Source organism: Ascaphus truei, unplaced genomic scaffold (assembly GCF_040206685.1).
Source record: "Ascaphus truei isolate aAscTru1 unplaced genomic scaffold, aAscTru1.hap1 HAP1_SCAFFOLD_199, whole genome shotgun sequence".
NCBI lineage: Eukaryota > Metazoa > Chordata > Amphibia > Anura > Ascaphidae > Ascaphus > Ascaphus truei.
In genome coordinates this window covers 377,900-394,132 of record NW_027454897.1, presented here as the reverse complement: position 1 = coordinate 394,132, position 16,233 = coordinate 377,900, and the positions used below count along the sequence as shown (strand labels likewise).

The window sequence follows — 16,233 nt, the reverse complement described above, 5'->3', positions numbered from 1 at the left end:
TAATACTGGCTACATCTGTATCCAATACAAAGGCAGAGAATGGCGGGGGAGGGGGGCATTTTTTATTACCGTGTTTATTTTTCATTGGCGAAACTTTTACAGAAAAATATTTTTCTCCTGTGCGTTCAACCTACAAAAAAAAGAAAAGAAAAAGATAATAGATCACGTCCTAACTAAGGCCTCGTCCAGGCTCTTCGCTTGCGTGCTGAGGCGCAGGGAAAGCGTTGTCTTTCCCTGGCCTTGCGGTTGCTTGCCCTGCGCTCCGTCAGGGGGCGGGCCAGTTCCGTCACGGAGCTGGTCCGCCCTCATTGGGCGAACCGCTCACGTGACCGGCAAGCGCTTGATTTTTTTGGATTTTTAAAATTGGGTAAGACCTACGGTTCCGCGCGCTTGCGGAAGCGTAAGCGAGCCCCTACTGAAGCCGCTCTAATTGCGACTGTAGGGGCTCAGTGCTGAACGGGAGCGCGCGTCAGCATGCTTCAGCAAGCAAGTGCTTACCATGGACGAGGCCTAAAGGTGTAATTAGCAGTGACATCTACAAGTCATACTCTACATTTTACTTGCCAATTTCCTATCAAATGGCAGAAAAGCCAATTGGCTACAGATCATAGAATTTACTTAGTAAAAAGTCATTTATTTATAAAGAGATAATATTTAGCAGCGCAGTACAACGGGCTGTGAAAGACCATAACAATAAAATGACATTAACAGACAATAAGCAAGGAGGGCCTTGCTCAAAGGATACAGTCCAAAACGTGAGGGCGTGCAAGTTACAGTGGGGAAGAAAAAAGGAAGGGTGTGTGCCGAGCATGCGCGTTCTAAGTGAAACTTCTTTGTGTTTTGTCACTGACATTGTATTTTGATTGTTATGATTTTGATTGAATTAAAGACTTGAGTATAATTTTTTTTCCTGCAGAAATTTCCATAATACCAGTTGGAAAAGATGATACAATTGACTTATGATAACTAAAGTAAGATATACAGGTAAACCCCGTTATAGCGCGACCCGTTATAACGCGGTTTTCACGTGGCTCCCGTTTAAAAATAAATAAATATATAAATCAAAATTTTTTTTTACATGTTTTTTTGCACACTGCACGCTTCACACTGCACACACTGCACACACACTCTCACTGCACACACACACACTCTCACTGCACACACACACTCACTGCACACACACTCTCACTGCACCACTGCACACACTCACAGGACACTACATACTCACAGGACACTGCACACACTGACTGCACACTGCACACACACTGCACACACTCACAGGACACTGCACACACTCACAGGACACTGCACACTGCACACACTCACAGGACACTGCACACACTCACAGGACACTGCACACACTCACAGGACACTGCACACACTCACAGGATACTGCACACTGCACACACATTCACAGGACACTGCACAGCACACACACTCACAGGACACTGCACAGCACACACACTGACAGGACACTGCACAGTACACACACTCACAGGACACTGCACAGCACACACACTCACAGGACACACACACTCTCTCCCTCTCCCCCCCCCCCCCACACACAGGATAGAATGTCTGTGGTGTAGAGCAGGAGAAGCTATCAGGAACACAGACACACAGACACACAGCTCTCTTTCTAGACAGGGCAGGCTCCCCTGGCGTCCCTGAAAAGTTTGCGAGTGAGAGCAGGAGAAGCTGCTGTGCGGGTGATCAGTGGACATGTGAGTAAAATTGCCATGGAGAGAAGGCTGCAGCCCTGAGCCTCGCACTCTCCAAGCACTGCCTGCAGCTCTCTGACTGCTGGGGAGGAGGGAGGAGTAGCACAGTGCAGCACAGTGCGATGATGCGATCCCAGCTCTCCCCCCTCTGTAGACACGGAACCCCGGGCGCGGCGGCCATTTTTAAATTTGTTTAATTAATTAATTAATTTAATTAGCGCGACCCCGTTTGTAGCGCGGTCGGATCGGGTGGTCCCCGAGGACCGCGCTATAACGGGGTTTACCTGTATACATAATTTGGATTTTAAAGTATCTAAATGCCGATACTTTCAAAAGTCTTTCATTCAATCAAAATCATAAAAATCAAAATACAAATCAGTGACAAAACAAAGAAGTTTCACTTCGAACGCGCGTGATCGGCACACACTTTTTTTTTAAAACTCACTTCTATATTTTGCTTTCATTCAGGATTACCCATGTTGTCCTTAGTTACAGTATGTGATACATTTGTATTTTATTTATTATTCATCCTCATGCTTGTGTTGCTGGTTCTTTTCATTCATAAATTTTCAACACACATACTAAGTTTTTTTTTTCAATTATCCTTAGACCAGAAGTGTTTGTTTATTTAGACAGTTGCATACATTGTATTGTATTGTATTGTATTGTATGTCTTTATTTATATAGCGCCATTAGTGTACATAGCGCTTCACAGTAGTAATACATGTGGTAATCAAATAAATAACAGATAATATAAATAACAGATCATGGGAATAAGTGCTTTAGACATAAAAGTAACATTTCGGAAGAGGAGTCCCTGCCCTGAGGAGCTTGCATTCTAATTGGTAGGTAGGGAGAACGTACACAGACAGTAGGAGGGAGTTCTGGTAAGTGCGTCTGCAGGGGGCCAATCTTTATGTATCCTGTGTTCAGAATATCCACAGTGCTATTCATATGCTTCTTTAAGTAAGTGTGTCTTAAGGTGGGTCTTAAAGGTGGATAGAGAGGGTGCTAGTCGGGTACTGAGGGGAAGGGCATTCCAGAGGTGTGGGGCAGTCAGTGAAAAAGGTTTAAGGCGGGAGAGGGCTTTAGATACAAAGGGGGTAGAAAGTAGACATCCTTGAGCAGAACGCAAGAGTCGGGATGGTGCATAGCGAGAAATTAGGGCTGAGATGTAAGGAGGAGCAGAAAAGTGTAAAGCTTTAAAAGTGAGGAGAAGAATGGAGTGTGAGATGCGGGATTTGATCGGAAGCCAGGAGAGGGATTTCATGAGGGGAGATGCTGAGACAGATCTAGGAAAGAGTAGAGTGATTCTGGCAGCAGCATTTAGGATAGATTGTAGGGGAGACAGGTGAGAGGCAGGAAGGCCAGACAGCAGGAGGTTACAGTAATCAAGACGGGAGAGAATGAGGGCCTGAGTCAGAGTTTTAGCAGTCGAACAACAGAGGAAAGGGCGTATCTTAGTTATATTGCGGAGGAAAAAGCGACAAGTTTTAGAAATGTTTTGAATGTGAGGGGCGAATGTGAGAGAGGAGTCGAGTGTGACCCCTAGGCAGCGTGCTTGGGCTACTGGGTGAATGATTGTAGTTCCAACAGTAATGTGGAAGGAGGTAGTAGGGCCAGGTTTGGGAGGAAGTATGAGGAGCTCTGTTTTAGCCATGTTGAGTTTAAGGCGTCGGAGGGCCATCCAGGATGATATAGCAGAGAGACATTCAGAAACTTTGGTTTGTACAGCAGGTGTAAGGTCAGGTGTTGAAAAGTATATTTGTGTGTCGTCGGCAAAGAGGTGATAATTAAACCCAAAAGATGTTATTAGGTCACCTATAGAGAGTGTGTACAGAGAAAAGAGAAGAGGTCCCAGGACAGAGCCCTGGGGTACCCCCAAAGAGAGATCAAAAGAGGAGGAGGAGGTGTTAGCAGAAGAGACACTAAAAGTACGATGGGAGAGGTAGGATGAGATCCATGATAGAGCTTTGTTCCGAATACCTAGAGTATGGAGAATGTGGAGGAGAAGAGGGTGGTCCACGGTGTCAAATGCTGCAGAGAGGTCGAGTAATATGAGCAGAGTGTAATGACCTCTGTCTTTGGCAGCATGGAGGTCGTCAGTTATTTTGGTGAGGGCTGTTTCGGTGGAGTGAGCAGTGCGGAAGCCAGATTGTAGAGGGTCTAGGAGAGAATAGGTGTTGAGAAAATGGAGCAAGCGAGAGAATACAAGACGTTCAAGTAGTTTAGAGGCAAAAGGCAGGAGGGAGACAGGTCGATAGTTAGAAAGACAGGTAGGGTCAAGCTTGCTGTTTTTGAGTAATGGTATGACTGTTGCATGTTTGAAGGAGGATGGAAAGGTTCCAGAGCAGAGGGAGGAGTTAAAAATGTGTGTAAGCGTAGGGATTATAGTAGGAGCTAGAGGTTTTAGGAGATGGGAGGGAATGGGGTCAAGAGGGCAAGTGGTAGAGGGAGAAGAGGAGATCAACAGCGACACATCCTCCTCTGAGACAGTGGAAAAAGACTCAAGGAAGGCAGGAGGAGAGTTAGGAAGAGGTGTAGGATGGGGGGAAGAAACAGAGGGGATGTTCTGCCGTATGGATTCCACCTTTTCCTTAAAATAGTCAGCAAAGTCCTGAGCGGAGATGGAAGAAGGAGAGGCAGCTGAGGGTGGTTTGAGTAGAGTATCAAAGACAGAGAACAGTCGGCGTGGGTTAGACTTGTGCATGTTGATTAGTGCAGAAAAGTAGGCTTGTTTAGCTTGCGAGAGGGCAGAGTTGAAACAGGATAGCATAAATTTGTAGTGAAGGAAGTCTGCGAGAGTGTGAGACTTCCTCCAGAGGCGTTCAGAGGAACGAGTGGAGGAACGCAGCATGCGCGTGTGGGAATTTAGCCAGGGTCTAGGGTTAGAAGGGCGAGGGCGGCAGAGAGAAAGCGGGGCATGTAGATCAAGAGACGAGGACAAGACAGAGTTGTACTTTCTTTCATACATACAATGAATTTAACAGATGGGTGTGTAATATCAATTGTTACTTCTTTATAAGCTCATGTTCTGCTCATTTAGAGGGCTATTGAATCACCTTTGATGAAGCGAGAATTTACCTCACAAAATGTGCCAGGTGTGCCATAAATAGTGGGAACACCATAGCAACGTTTCCCAACATCCAGCACATGTGCAAGCAGCTCTGGCTGTTTCTGCACATGCGTGAAAATGGGAAACCTCTTCTATGCATGCGTGAGGGTGGACGGCCGTTTACACGCATGCACAAGCGGCTCTGGTCGTTTCTGCGAATGCGGTGCTGGCCTCTGTTAGTTGTTTCTGTGCATGCACGATAATGGAAAAGTTCTTCAGCACATGCGCGAATGCCATCAGGCGTTTGTACGCATGTGGATGCAACTTTTGCCGCTTCTGCGCATGCACTCTGACTGCTCCTGCACAAGCGGTTCTGATGTCACCTGCGCATGCGGCGACCACTTCTGTGTATGCGCGGTGCAGCACCAGCAAATTACGTCACTTCCGTTACACATTTTCGCCTCCGTGAAGGAGATTTTGTCCTATGAGAATTTACTAGGTGCCATTAAAGTTTCACTTCAAAAGATGGGTGTGGTTGTAAAGACTACTATGAATCTAGCACAGGGGTGGGCAACTCCAGTCCTCAAGGGCCACCAACAGGTCTGGTATTAATGATATTCCTGCGTCAGCACAGGTGGCTCAGTCAAAAACTGCCACCTGCGCTGAAGCAGGGATATCCTTAATACCGGACCTGTTGGTGGCCCATGAGGATTGGAGTTGCCCACCCCTGAGCTAATGTGTGTTGCAGTAGAGGCAGGAATAAGCAGAGTAACATAACAGGAGGATGTTGAAAACCATTCTTCGAAGGAAGGCGTTTTTCAGACACCTTATGTGAAGGGTAAGGCAAATTTGATGTTCCAGGGTAGGTAGAAAATGTTTGGACCCGGCAGAGGTTTTGGATGCAAGTTGAGGAATAGGAGACTAAAAAGTGAGATATCATGGAAAATGTGTGTGTGGAAGAGTTGTTTGGAGAGAACTTGCAATGTGTACAGAGCAGTGGTTCTAAAATGTAAGATTCAAAAATATATACTTACGGCCAATGTTTTAGGAATTGCTCTTTCATTGAAGTGAACAATAATATCTACATCTGCAACATATTTTTTCCCAAGCTTCAGATCTGAAAAATGCACTAAAGGAGCATGATCCTGTTAAAAAAAAAAAAAATATATATATATATATATATATATATATATATATATATATATATATATATATATATATATATATATATATATATATATATATATATATATCACTATATATAGTATAGAATAGATCATGAAGCATATTTATATAATTTTTAAAAAAAAAGGGAAGAAGGGGAGGATTCAGCACCCACCTTCCGATTTCATTTTGGACAGACCATACTGTGCAGTGATATTTTGTGGATACCTCCCACGGGAAAATAGACCTTTAACTTGATCCAAAAAGTATGGGGTGTCACATAAATGGAATGATTTACTTAAATCTGCAGTTCAGGCTGCCGTTTTTTTTTAATGTATTTATTTTTTCATTTAATATGTGCATCAATAAAATCTGCACACTGACAAGTGATTAGCTAAGCTGCAGATCGATTGTTTCTCCTGTAATTAATCGCTGAAGATTTGGTTTTGGGGGTTCTTTACATCACCATTAGGGCAGCAGAAGATTCCCCAAGATGCAAAGTTCTGTGGGAAAGATCATGTGACCAGGCAGCCACTAGATACAATTGGTGTACTGCTAGAGAGGGCAAAAGGGGTATGCCAGAGCGTTTCAGAAGAGGAAGTGTGTGTGACTTTGTAAATGGTTGCTATAGAAACAAAAATGCTTGTTACATTATAATACATTAAAAATGTCTTTAAAAAATTGTTAAAAAAAAAAAAAGGGCTACAAGTATTTTCTCATTGTACAGAACTGATTTATTAAAACAAACATACACGTAGGATATTGCTTGAACTGCAGCTTTAAACCCGTCCCCTGAGCTAAAATCTCACTTCTTTGTATTAACTAATTGCAACAACAAAATTGAAACAGAAAAAAAGCCCGTCTCTCAAAAACGAATTTTAAATAAATGGTTACATTGCGCAAACGTGGGAAATTCTGGTGGTCAGTTTGCCTCCAAACTGAAGATGGACTTCCTGTTTTTGTAAGCAACACATTCCACATCGGACAAAATAGCCACCATCCCTGGTTCAAATCCAAGCCTAAGGCTGGGTCCATAGAAGGGGAAGCAGGGCTGGACCGCGCTGACGCTGAGGCTCGCCTGCTGAAATCTGCGCGATTTCATGCCCATGCAGGCGAGCCAGCGGGCGCGATCGGAGGCGGGGGGAGACTGAGGGAGGCGGGGCAGTGACGTCGCTGGGCCAATCGCCCGCGACGCACCAATGTCAACGTCACGGCGCCGTGACATTGACGCTGCTCCGCGCTGATTGGTTGTTTTCAGCCGACAGCGCTCTGAAAAACAGCTTGGCTGTCGGCTGAAAAATCCAGCGCCTCAGCATGCCTGCGGACGCTCGCGTGAGCCCCCTCTCAAGGCATCCTCATTGAGGATGCAGGGGCTCAGCGCGGAGCGTATATATAAGAAAATAGATCAGGCAATTAAGTCACCAGCAAAACAATGTAATAAGTTAATAATGAATTTCACTGTATCCAATGAGGGAGCAGCAACAACTGAACCCTTTTAGGCACGCTAGATCGTGCGGGTAATCGCTGAGAGAGTTGTGCATCTTCATCTGCACATGAAAAAGAGATGCAGGGGTTTGTAAATCTCTGTACACTCAATTATCTCTGAAAAATTCTAGTTGTTGGTTTATTAAAAAATGTATGACAGTCATTGAATCATTTAAAACTATGAAGGAACATTAATACATAGTGACGGAAGAGTAACAGGGTAAGTTCTTTTTGTTTTTGTTTCCTGTCAATATAAATACTAATAGGGATTGGTTCATTGAACTGCTGCAATTACCTCCACACTCATTTCACTCCATGTTAGAGTGTTTTTGTCATTGAAGACAGACAGATGTAGTCAGATTGAATGATTAGAAGGACGCTCCCTCCCCATCAGAGGTACACACAAAAGCACCCTAAATAATGTAGTTAATGGCTGAACAATAAAGCAAAACATTCTCATGCAAACAATTTATTAAGCCTTAGGCAGAGGCCAGGCAGGGAGCGGGCGCTCATGCGCGGTGACGTCACTCTCCCTGCTCGGTTGGGAGATTTGTGGCTGGCTAGATGCGCACACTGGGGGCGCGGCCATGACGTCACAGAGCTGGTTCGCCCTCATTGGGCAAACAGCTCACGTGATGTGCGAGGAACAAATTCAATTTTGCTTGCTTTGGCAAGCAGGTAGGCGCCGCTCATGCACTTGCTCACACTGGCCACACATTGTCGCAATGTGTTTCATCGCGGCCAGCGTGAGCGCCCGCTCAGCGCCACCCTGACCGAGGCCTTCGTGTTGCATTCATTATCAGGAGCAAATAAATAACAGGCAGTCCTTGGTTATCCAACAGAATCCGTTCTGGAAGTAGCGTTGGATAATGAAAACGTTGTAAAGTGAGTCCCATGTTAATCAGTGGTGGTGAGCGTTGGATAACGCATTCCGGCGTAGAAAAATGGCCCATAGGGTTGCATTGTAAAGCATTGGATATGCCATTCATTGTAATGTGAAACGTTGGACAGCGAGGACTACCTGTACTTGTGATGGATGGGGTAGCTGTCATCACAAAACTGGGATGAAGCCCAGCTAGCTACCCCATAATCCATGTAACTTGGCCACCTATGTAAGGCTTATTTTGGCCAAATGTACTTTAATATCTGGGGGAGAACAGGGAAAGTATAATGCACTATGTATGTAAATCAAAGCACTTTATTCCCTGTAAATGCAAGCCCCCAGTTTAGTGAATCAACATTGTTCTGTGATGTGATTTGGGAGTCAGCCCTGTAAAGTGTAAATTGGATTAGGTGACTGTATGTGCTCATTTCTAAGATGACAGACTTGTAATGTGATTTGCATGTGTACATTTCTATAGAGGGGACTCTGTGATTTAATCAGCTGAGGTTCCTTCAGAGAAATGTGTATTGTGACAAAGGCTGGGAACGTGGAGGTGTTAAAGACATTTGGCGAGTGGGAAAGAGTGGTCAATCAGGTCTGCTCTGATTGGCCAGCAACCCGTCCCATGTAAAGGATAGCAACAGAGGGCTATATAAGAGGCACTGCTGATCAGAGAATCTATCTGGGAGACATTCTGTGAAGGAGTTTGGATCTTGACTGTGACCAGCTGGAGATACGTTAGAGGGGCTGCTGTGTGATCAGCACTCTGATATCCTGGACGAGAAGCGGACAGGGCAAGCCTTTTTGAAGCAGGCCCCTGCACCTAGCGAGGCTAGTCTACTCCCCAGGTGGTATTGTATCTTGCTTTGTGCATCTTTGTTTTGTCTGCTGGCGTGCCAGAATAAACCTCATTTTACTCAACAACCTTGTCCTATTTGGTGCTAGTGATCCCGGTGTAAAAGTTCTGGTCTCCTGTGACAGTACTTACATTAGAAGATTTCAGTTCGGAATTGCTGGTAGTATCTGGATGGCTTCCACTGTCATCTTCACCTTTAACAGAAAGAAAATATATTCTTGCAAACCAATTCATTTAGTATTTTTTTTTTTTAGGGACAGAGTAATATTTTATCCTTCTTACCGGAGATAACGTAGCTGTCACAGCACACATTAATATTATCTTCAATCGCATGCACCTGACAAGGAGTAAAACGAAAGTATCACACCTTTATTCTAAAAACAGTGAAATAATTACAGAATATGGATGTCTGGTAAATAATGTCACCCATTAAAACAAATTTCAGGTATCAGCATTGCATCTTCGTTCGACTTTTTGATAACTCCTATGAACAGCCAGCTGATAAATGCTGGTTAAACCATACTCAAGTTAAAATGATGGAATTGTGAGGCGAGAGAATTTGAGGCCACGCTGGTGAACTGGGAATCTATATTCAGCTACTGTATAAACATGCTTCATAGATAAAATCAATAATCTACTCTACACTCTGTTTTGCCAACACAAAAGGCAAATCACACCTGGCAAGGGGGTCACCCCCTTTATCATTGGAACATGTGAATAACAATCAATAAACCCCACGTATTAAAAAAAAAAAATCTAAATGTAATATCCTCATTACCCGTTATAGAGCTGGCCTAGCCCGCATGGGTGGCTACAGCTATTGACCGGGGGGTGCGGCCCCCCCCCCCCCCCAGCTAGGCTGTTGGTCGCGTGCACGATCAGGGAAGGCAGTTGGGGCGGTTAGTTTTTAAATAGAGCCAAGGAACAAGCAACTGTCACTTGTTCCTTGGCGTTCAACAGTTTCACACACTCTCCTCTCTTCTCCTGCGTTTAGTAGGTTAAAATTGGTTTGATTTGGGCCCCCCTCCCGGGGTGAGGGATTTTCCCTTCCCTCCTCGTGGTGAGGGACCCTCCGCCTCCCCCCGTGTGTTTTTGCCGGTTTTGCCAGTGCCCGGGGGGGGGGGGGGGATTGCAAGTAAGGCTGTTGTTTTTTGTCCTGCGTGGGACCTCCCTTCCTTCCTCGTGGTGAGGGACCCTCCGCCCCCCCCCCCCATGTGTTTTTGCCGGTTTTGCCGGTGCTCGGGGGGAGGTTGGGGATTGCGAGTAGGGATAGGTTTTTGTCCTGCCTTTCGTTATCGCGCTGTTTTATTGGTAGCAGCGGCGGGGGGAGGAGGGAGAAGGATGAGGAGAGTGACTCCTACCTGGGGCTGATGCGTGTAGGAAGGCGCATCGGCGTGGAGGAGGTTTTTGCTTGGCGCCGTTTGCGAGCCCTGTTCCTGTCCTCCTATTGTGGCCGCTTGTGTGGCTGGGGGGGGGAAGAGAGGCTCGCCCAGCCCACGCTTAGCCGTGCGGTTGGGCTAATGGCAAGGGAGGTCTTTGCATACACGAGTGTCATGTGGTTCCGCCTCCTGACGATGATCAGGGGGTGGTTTTTTTGGGGGGGGGCTGGGGGCAAGGCTGTTATTACGTCTGGGGGAGGGGGCTGTTCGTGGTTTGGCTGGAATGGTGGGCTTTTGCCCCCCCTCCTCCCTCCTCCTTGGGGAGATATTGGCCCTTTTCCTTCCCCCCCCTTTTTCTTCCACTCTTTTAAACAGGGGCTGTCCATTTAAAAAAATAATAATAATTAAATAAATAATTAAAAATATATATTAAAAAAAAAAAAAGGTTTAAAAAAACAAAACGCCTTTTGAGGTTGGTCTTGGTTGTGGTTAATGGAAGCCAATTCTAAGGTTTTTCGTGTCGTGGGTGACACCATACTTAAAAAAAAAAAAAAGCTTTAGAGCGGTTCTAAGTCTATTCAAGTGAACTGGTTTTCGTGGAAAGATCGGCCAGGCAAGAGTTCAAGAGTAGTTTGCTGGCAGGATTTAGGTGGTGGAATTAAACCAGTGTTTGACGAGCCATTGGATAAATTCAGCGCTAGTAGCGATGTCCTTTCAGGTCAGCACCATGCAGCTTTTGGCGGAGGCGCACAACCATGAGGAAGGATGGTTTCAGAAGCAGATGTGTGCACTAGTGCTGAAAGCTGGAAGTGATCAAGGAAGTTTGGGCAGTCGTGGAAACGCGAGAGGACAGGGTGGTTCCCATGCTACCTGCGCTGAGGCGTGGCCATCATCAAGTGATGAAGGGGGTCCTAGTTACGGAGCACGGGAAGCGTTGGTGGTGCAGAAGGGTATGTCATGGCGGAGTTTTTGGAAATCACAGCCTATTTGGTTGAAGGCTGGGTGACTTTTGGGAGGAGCCTGGGAGATGGGTTCCCACATGAACAGGTGTGGGACATTGGGTCCCTGGAAAAACAGGGGTGGGACATGGGTCTCCACAAAAACAGGTGTGCGACATGGGTCCCCACAAAAAACAAGTGTTGGACATGGGTCCCCACAAAAACAGGTGTGGGACATGGGCCCCTGGAAAAAACAGGGGTGGGACATGGGTCTCCACAAAAACAGGTGTGGGACATGGGTCCCCACAAAAACAAGTGTTGGACATGGGTCCCCACAAAAACCGGTGTGGGACATGGGTCCCTGGAAAAAGCAAGGGTGGGACATGGGTCCCTGGAAAAAACAAGGGTGGGACATGGGTCCCTGAGAAAAAAAAAATAAATAAAAAAAAAAAACAAGGGTGGGACATGGGTCCCTGGAAAAACAGGGGTGGGACATGGTTTCCAACCTTATATAAAAAAAAAAAAAAAAAAAGCATGGATGGAGGCGAGCAGTAGGTGGCTAAGTATTCCATTTCTCCCCTAAAAAAAAAAAAAAGGGGGGGATTTTGGGAGAGGGCCGACATGCTCGCCATAGCCGGTTACTGGTGAAAGGAAAGCTGGAAAAGGATAGTTGGTAATAAAAAAAAAAAAAAAAAAATAGAGGTTGGGGGGTTTGGTCCCAGCCTAGAAGAGAACGTAGGTAAAGGATTGGTCCTTTTAAAAAAAAAAAAAAAATAAGCGTTTATTCAGGAATAAAGGTTAGCTTAATTGGGGGTTTAATATTTGCTTCCTCATTTACAGGTAAATCTGGAACGGCCGGGACGCGGTCGACCTCGCTTCGTGGCGCTGGTACGTCGTCCACGGCTCGCAAGCGGTCCGGGCCTCGGGTTGAGCTTGCTGTCAGAGGCTTAGAGGACAAGGGTCTTGGGGCAGGTCCCGACAGGCGGTTCAAAACACCGCCGGGGACTGGGGCATCGAAGGGTAAGCGAAAAAGAGTTGCTTGTTTGGGAAATAAGGGCGTTACCTTGCCGGGCATTGTTAGCTCCCCTGGGCCACAGGTGTTGGAGTTGGGGTTAGCGGGCGATGCCGAGGCAAGAATGATTAGTGCGGTGGTTAAGGGCGTTCAGTTAGCTTTATTGCCGATGACAACGTTATTATCCACTAAGCAAGCAGTGGAGGCATGCAAGTCAAGTGAGCGGCAGGGGGGGTCAGATTCAGTGCTTGATGGGGGGAGCAACCGTGGAACAGTGGGTGGAGAGTTGGCTCAGGTGTCTTTGGGTGGGGAGAGTACAGCAGGTTGTACCCTTAGCACAGTGCCGAAAGTTATTCAAGATGCGTTGGCATCGGCCACAGCATTGCCGGTGCAGGTGGCGGGACAAGGAGCTGATTTAACGACAGTTGTTAGTTTGTTAGGTGAGCATCCGGTGGTGAATTCAGGTGCTGGGCAGGGGACAGGGCTCGGAAGGCCATTGGCAGGTTCAAAAAGGCTGCCGGATGCGGCCTATGGGGACTCATGTACGACCATATCACGTTCCTTAGGCGTGCATTTGTCAAAGGAAGTAAAGGAAAAGATTTGGGCGGGTGATTACGTTGAGATTTTGTCATTGCTTCCGGGTTACAATGAAGCGGTAGCTAAATCCGGAAAAAAAAAGGGGGAGGCTAAAAAGGAGGATGTGGAAAAGCGTCTTTTTCCTCGCAAGTTCAGTAATTGGTCGCAGGCATTTGGGATTTTGGCGGGCGTTGCGGGGGAAAAGGATCCGCATTTATGCTCGGCGCTTTTTAAGTATCAGGATACGATTAGAAAAGCGTTTCAGAAACACGGGGGGTCGTCCTTTCGTGGGTCAAATAGCCTCAAAGGGGTCTGGCGGGAGCATTTTCAGGTGCGCACATCAGGGAGAGGGCGTGCAGGTGGGAAGCAGTCGGGGGTATGTTGGCGTTACAACGAGTCAAGATGCAATTTTGAGAATTGTATGTAGATTCCAACATACTTGCGCTGGGTGCGGGGGTCAGCATCCCAAATCAAAGTGCTTTAAGAAAGATAGTAAGGGTTTCAAGGGAGCAGGACAGCAGGCTGTTCAGGAAGGCGGGAACGCCAGTTTCAGCAGAGGCAATGGCGCCTTGGCTGGAAAAATACCCCAATAGACGGGCAGCTAGCTTATTACGAGAGGGGTTTAAGGAAGGATTCAGGATCCCCTTTGAGTATCAGGAGGGATCGGGGGGCGAGAGGAATTTGAAGTCGGTACAGGGCACACGTTTTCTATCTTCCCCGCTTCAGCCCATGAAATATTGAGCTTCAAATGTGTTGTTAACGTGGTGTAAAAAAGTTGCTCACAGCTGTTCTAGGAACACATTGTGAAATCGCGTATATCTTTGCTTCTACACATAGGAATGTATTGTGCTTTGCTTTACACACTATTCTACAGTCAAGAGGAGAGAATTTATCAAGTTTAATAAGCAAAAACACTGTATAAGTCGAATTTCAGCATTTTTGTGTGACCGGGAAAACCACAGTCACAAGCCGAGATGCAGTTCCATAGAAACTTGCCATTTTACCGCTGAACCTAAAAATGGGTAGAAAGTACTTTTTCTCCCTTCCTGTTAATGCCACAGACTTCGCCTTTACAGGGCACACGTTTTCTATCTTCCCCGCTTCAGCCCATGAAATATTGAGCTTCAAATGTGTTGTTAACGTTGTGTAAAAAAGTTGCTCACAGCTGTTTTGGGAACACATTGTGAAATCGCGTATATCTTTGCTTCTACACATAGGAATGTATTGTGCTTTGCTTTACACACTATTCTACAGTCAAGAGGAGAGAATTCATCAAGTTTAATAAGCAAAAACACTGTATAAGTCGAATTTCAGCATTTTTGTGTGACCGGGAAAACCACAGTCACAAGCCGAGATGCAGTTCCATAGAAACTTGCCATTTTACCGCTGAACCTAAAAATGGGTAGAAAGTACTTTTTCTCCCTTCCTGTTAATGCCACAGACTTCGCCTTTACAGGGCACACGTTTTCTATCTTCCCCGCTTCAGCCCATGAAATATTGAGCTTCAAATGTGTTGTTAACATTGTGTAAAAAAGTTGCTCACAGCTGTTCTAGGAACACATTGTGAAATCGCGTATATCTTTGCTTCAACACATAGGAATGTATTGTGCTTTGCTTTACACACTATTCTACAGTCAAGAGGAGAGAATTCATCAAGTTTAATAAGCAAAAACACTGTATAAGTCGAATTTCAGCATTTTTGTGTGACCGGGAAAACCACAGTCACAAGACGAGATGCAGTTCCATAGAAACTTGCCATTTTACCGCTGAACCTAAAAATGGGTAGAAAGTACTTTTTCTCCCTTCCTGTTAATGCCACAGACTTCGCCTTTACAGGGCACACGTTTTCTATCTTCCCCGCTTCAGCCCATGAAATATTGAGCTTCAAATGTGTTGTTAACTTTGTGTAAAAAAGTTGCTCACAGCTGTTCTAGGAACACATTGTGAAATCGCGTATATCTTTTCTTCTACACATAGGAATGTATTGTGCTTTGCTTTACACACTATTCTACAGTCAAGAGATGAGAATTCATCAAGTTTAATAAGCAAAAACACTGTATAAGTCGAATTTCAGCATTTTTGTGTGACCGGGAAAACCACAGTCACAAGCCGAGATGCAGTTCCATAGAAACTTGCCATTTTACCGCTGAACCTAAAAATGGGTAGAAAGTACTTTTTCTCCCTTCCTGTTAATGCCACAGACTTCGCCTTTACAGGGCACACGTTTTCTATCTTCCGCGCTTCAGCCCATGAAATATTGAGCTTCAAATGTGTTGTTAACGTGGTGTAAAAAAGTTGCTCACAGCTGTTCTAGGAACACATTGTGAAATCGCGTATATCTTTGCTTCTACACATAGGAATGTATTGTGCTTTGCTTTACACACTCTTCTACAGTCAAGAGGAGAGAATTCATCAAGTTTAATAAGCAAAAACACTGTATAAGTCGAATTTCAGCATTTTTGTGTGACCGGTAAAACCACAGTCACAAGCCGAGATGCAGTTCCATAGAAACTTGCCATTTTACCGCTGAACCTAAAAATGGGTAGAAAGTACTTTTTCTCCCTTCCTGTTAATGCCACAGACTTCGCCTTTACAGGGCACACGTTTTCTATCTTCCCCGCTTCAGCCCATGAAATATTGAGCTTCAAATGTGTTGTTAACGTGGTGTAAAAAAGTTGCTCACAGCTGTTCTAGGAACACATTGTGAAATCGCGTATATCTTTGCTTCTACACATAGCAATGTATTGTGCTTTGCTTTACACACCATTCTACAGTCAAGAGGAGAGAATTCATCAAGTTTAATAAGCAAAAACACTGTATAAGTCGAATTTCAGCATTTTTGTGTGACCGGTAAAACCACAGTCACAAGACGAGATGCAGTTCCATAGAAACTTGCCATTTTACCGCTGAACCTAAAAATGGGTAGAAAGTACTTTTTCTCCCTTCCTGTTAATGCCACAGACTTCGCCTTTACAGGGCACACGTTTTCTATCTTCCCCGCTTCAGCCCATGAAATATTGAGCTTCAAATGTGTTGTTAACGTGGTGTAAAAAAGTTGCTCACAGCTGTTCTAGGAACACATTGTGAAATCGCATATATCTTTGCTTCTAGAAATAGCAATGTATTGTGCTTTGCTTTACACACTATTCTACAGTCAAGAGATG

At 45.3% G+C, this 16,233-nt stretch overlaps 1 protein-coding gene across 1 annotated transcript; it reads left to right on the top strand.

The window, feature by feature from the left end:
* The first annotated feature begins 11,009 nt into the window (after positions 1–11,009).
* Positions 11,010–13,754, top strand: LOC142477140 (uncharacterized). Its single transcript, XM_075582190.1, has 2 exons — positions 11,010–11,493; positions 12,322–13,754. The coding sequence occupies exons 1-2, from the start codon at positions 11,250–11,252 to the stop codon at positions 13,494–13,496; spliced, it is 1,419 nt and encodes a 472-aa protein (XP_075438305.1). The 5' UTR covers positions 11,010–11,249; the 3' UTR covers positions 13,497–13,754.
* The last annotated feature ends 2,479 nt before the right edge of the window (positions 13,755–16,233 follow it).

Bases quoted from the DNA above. Each gene is read 5' to 3' on its own strand.
- LOC142477140 (XM_075582190.1), top strand. From the start codon at position 11,250: ATGTCCTTTCAGGTCAGCACCATGCAGCTTTTGGCGGAGGCGCACAAC. The intron at 11,494-12,321 runs GTATGTCATGGC...CCTCATTTACAG, and splicing joins AGCGTTGGTGGTGCAGAAGG to GTAAATCTGGAACGGCCGGG.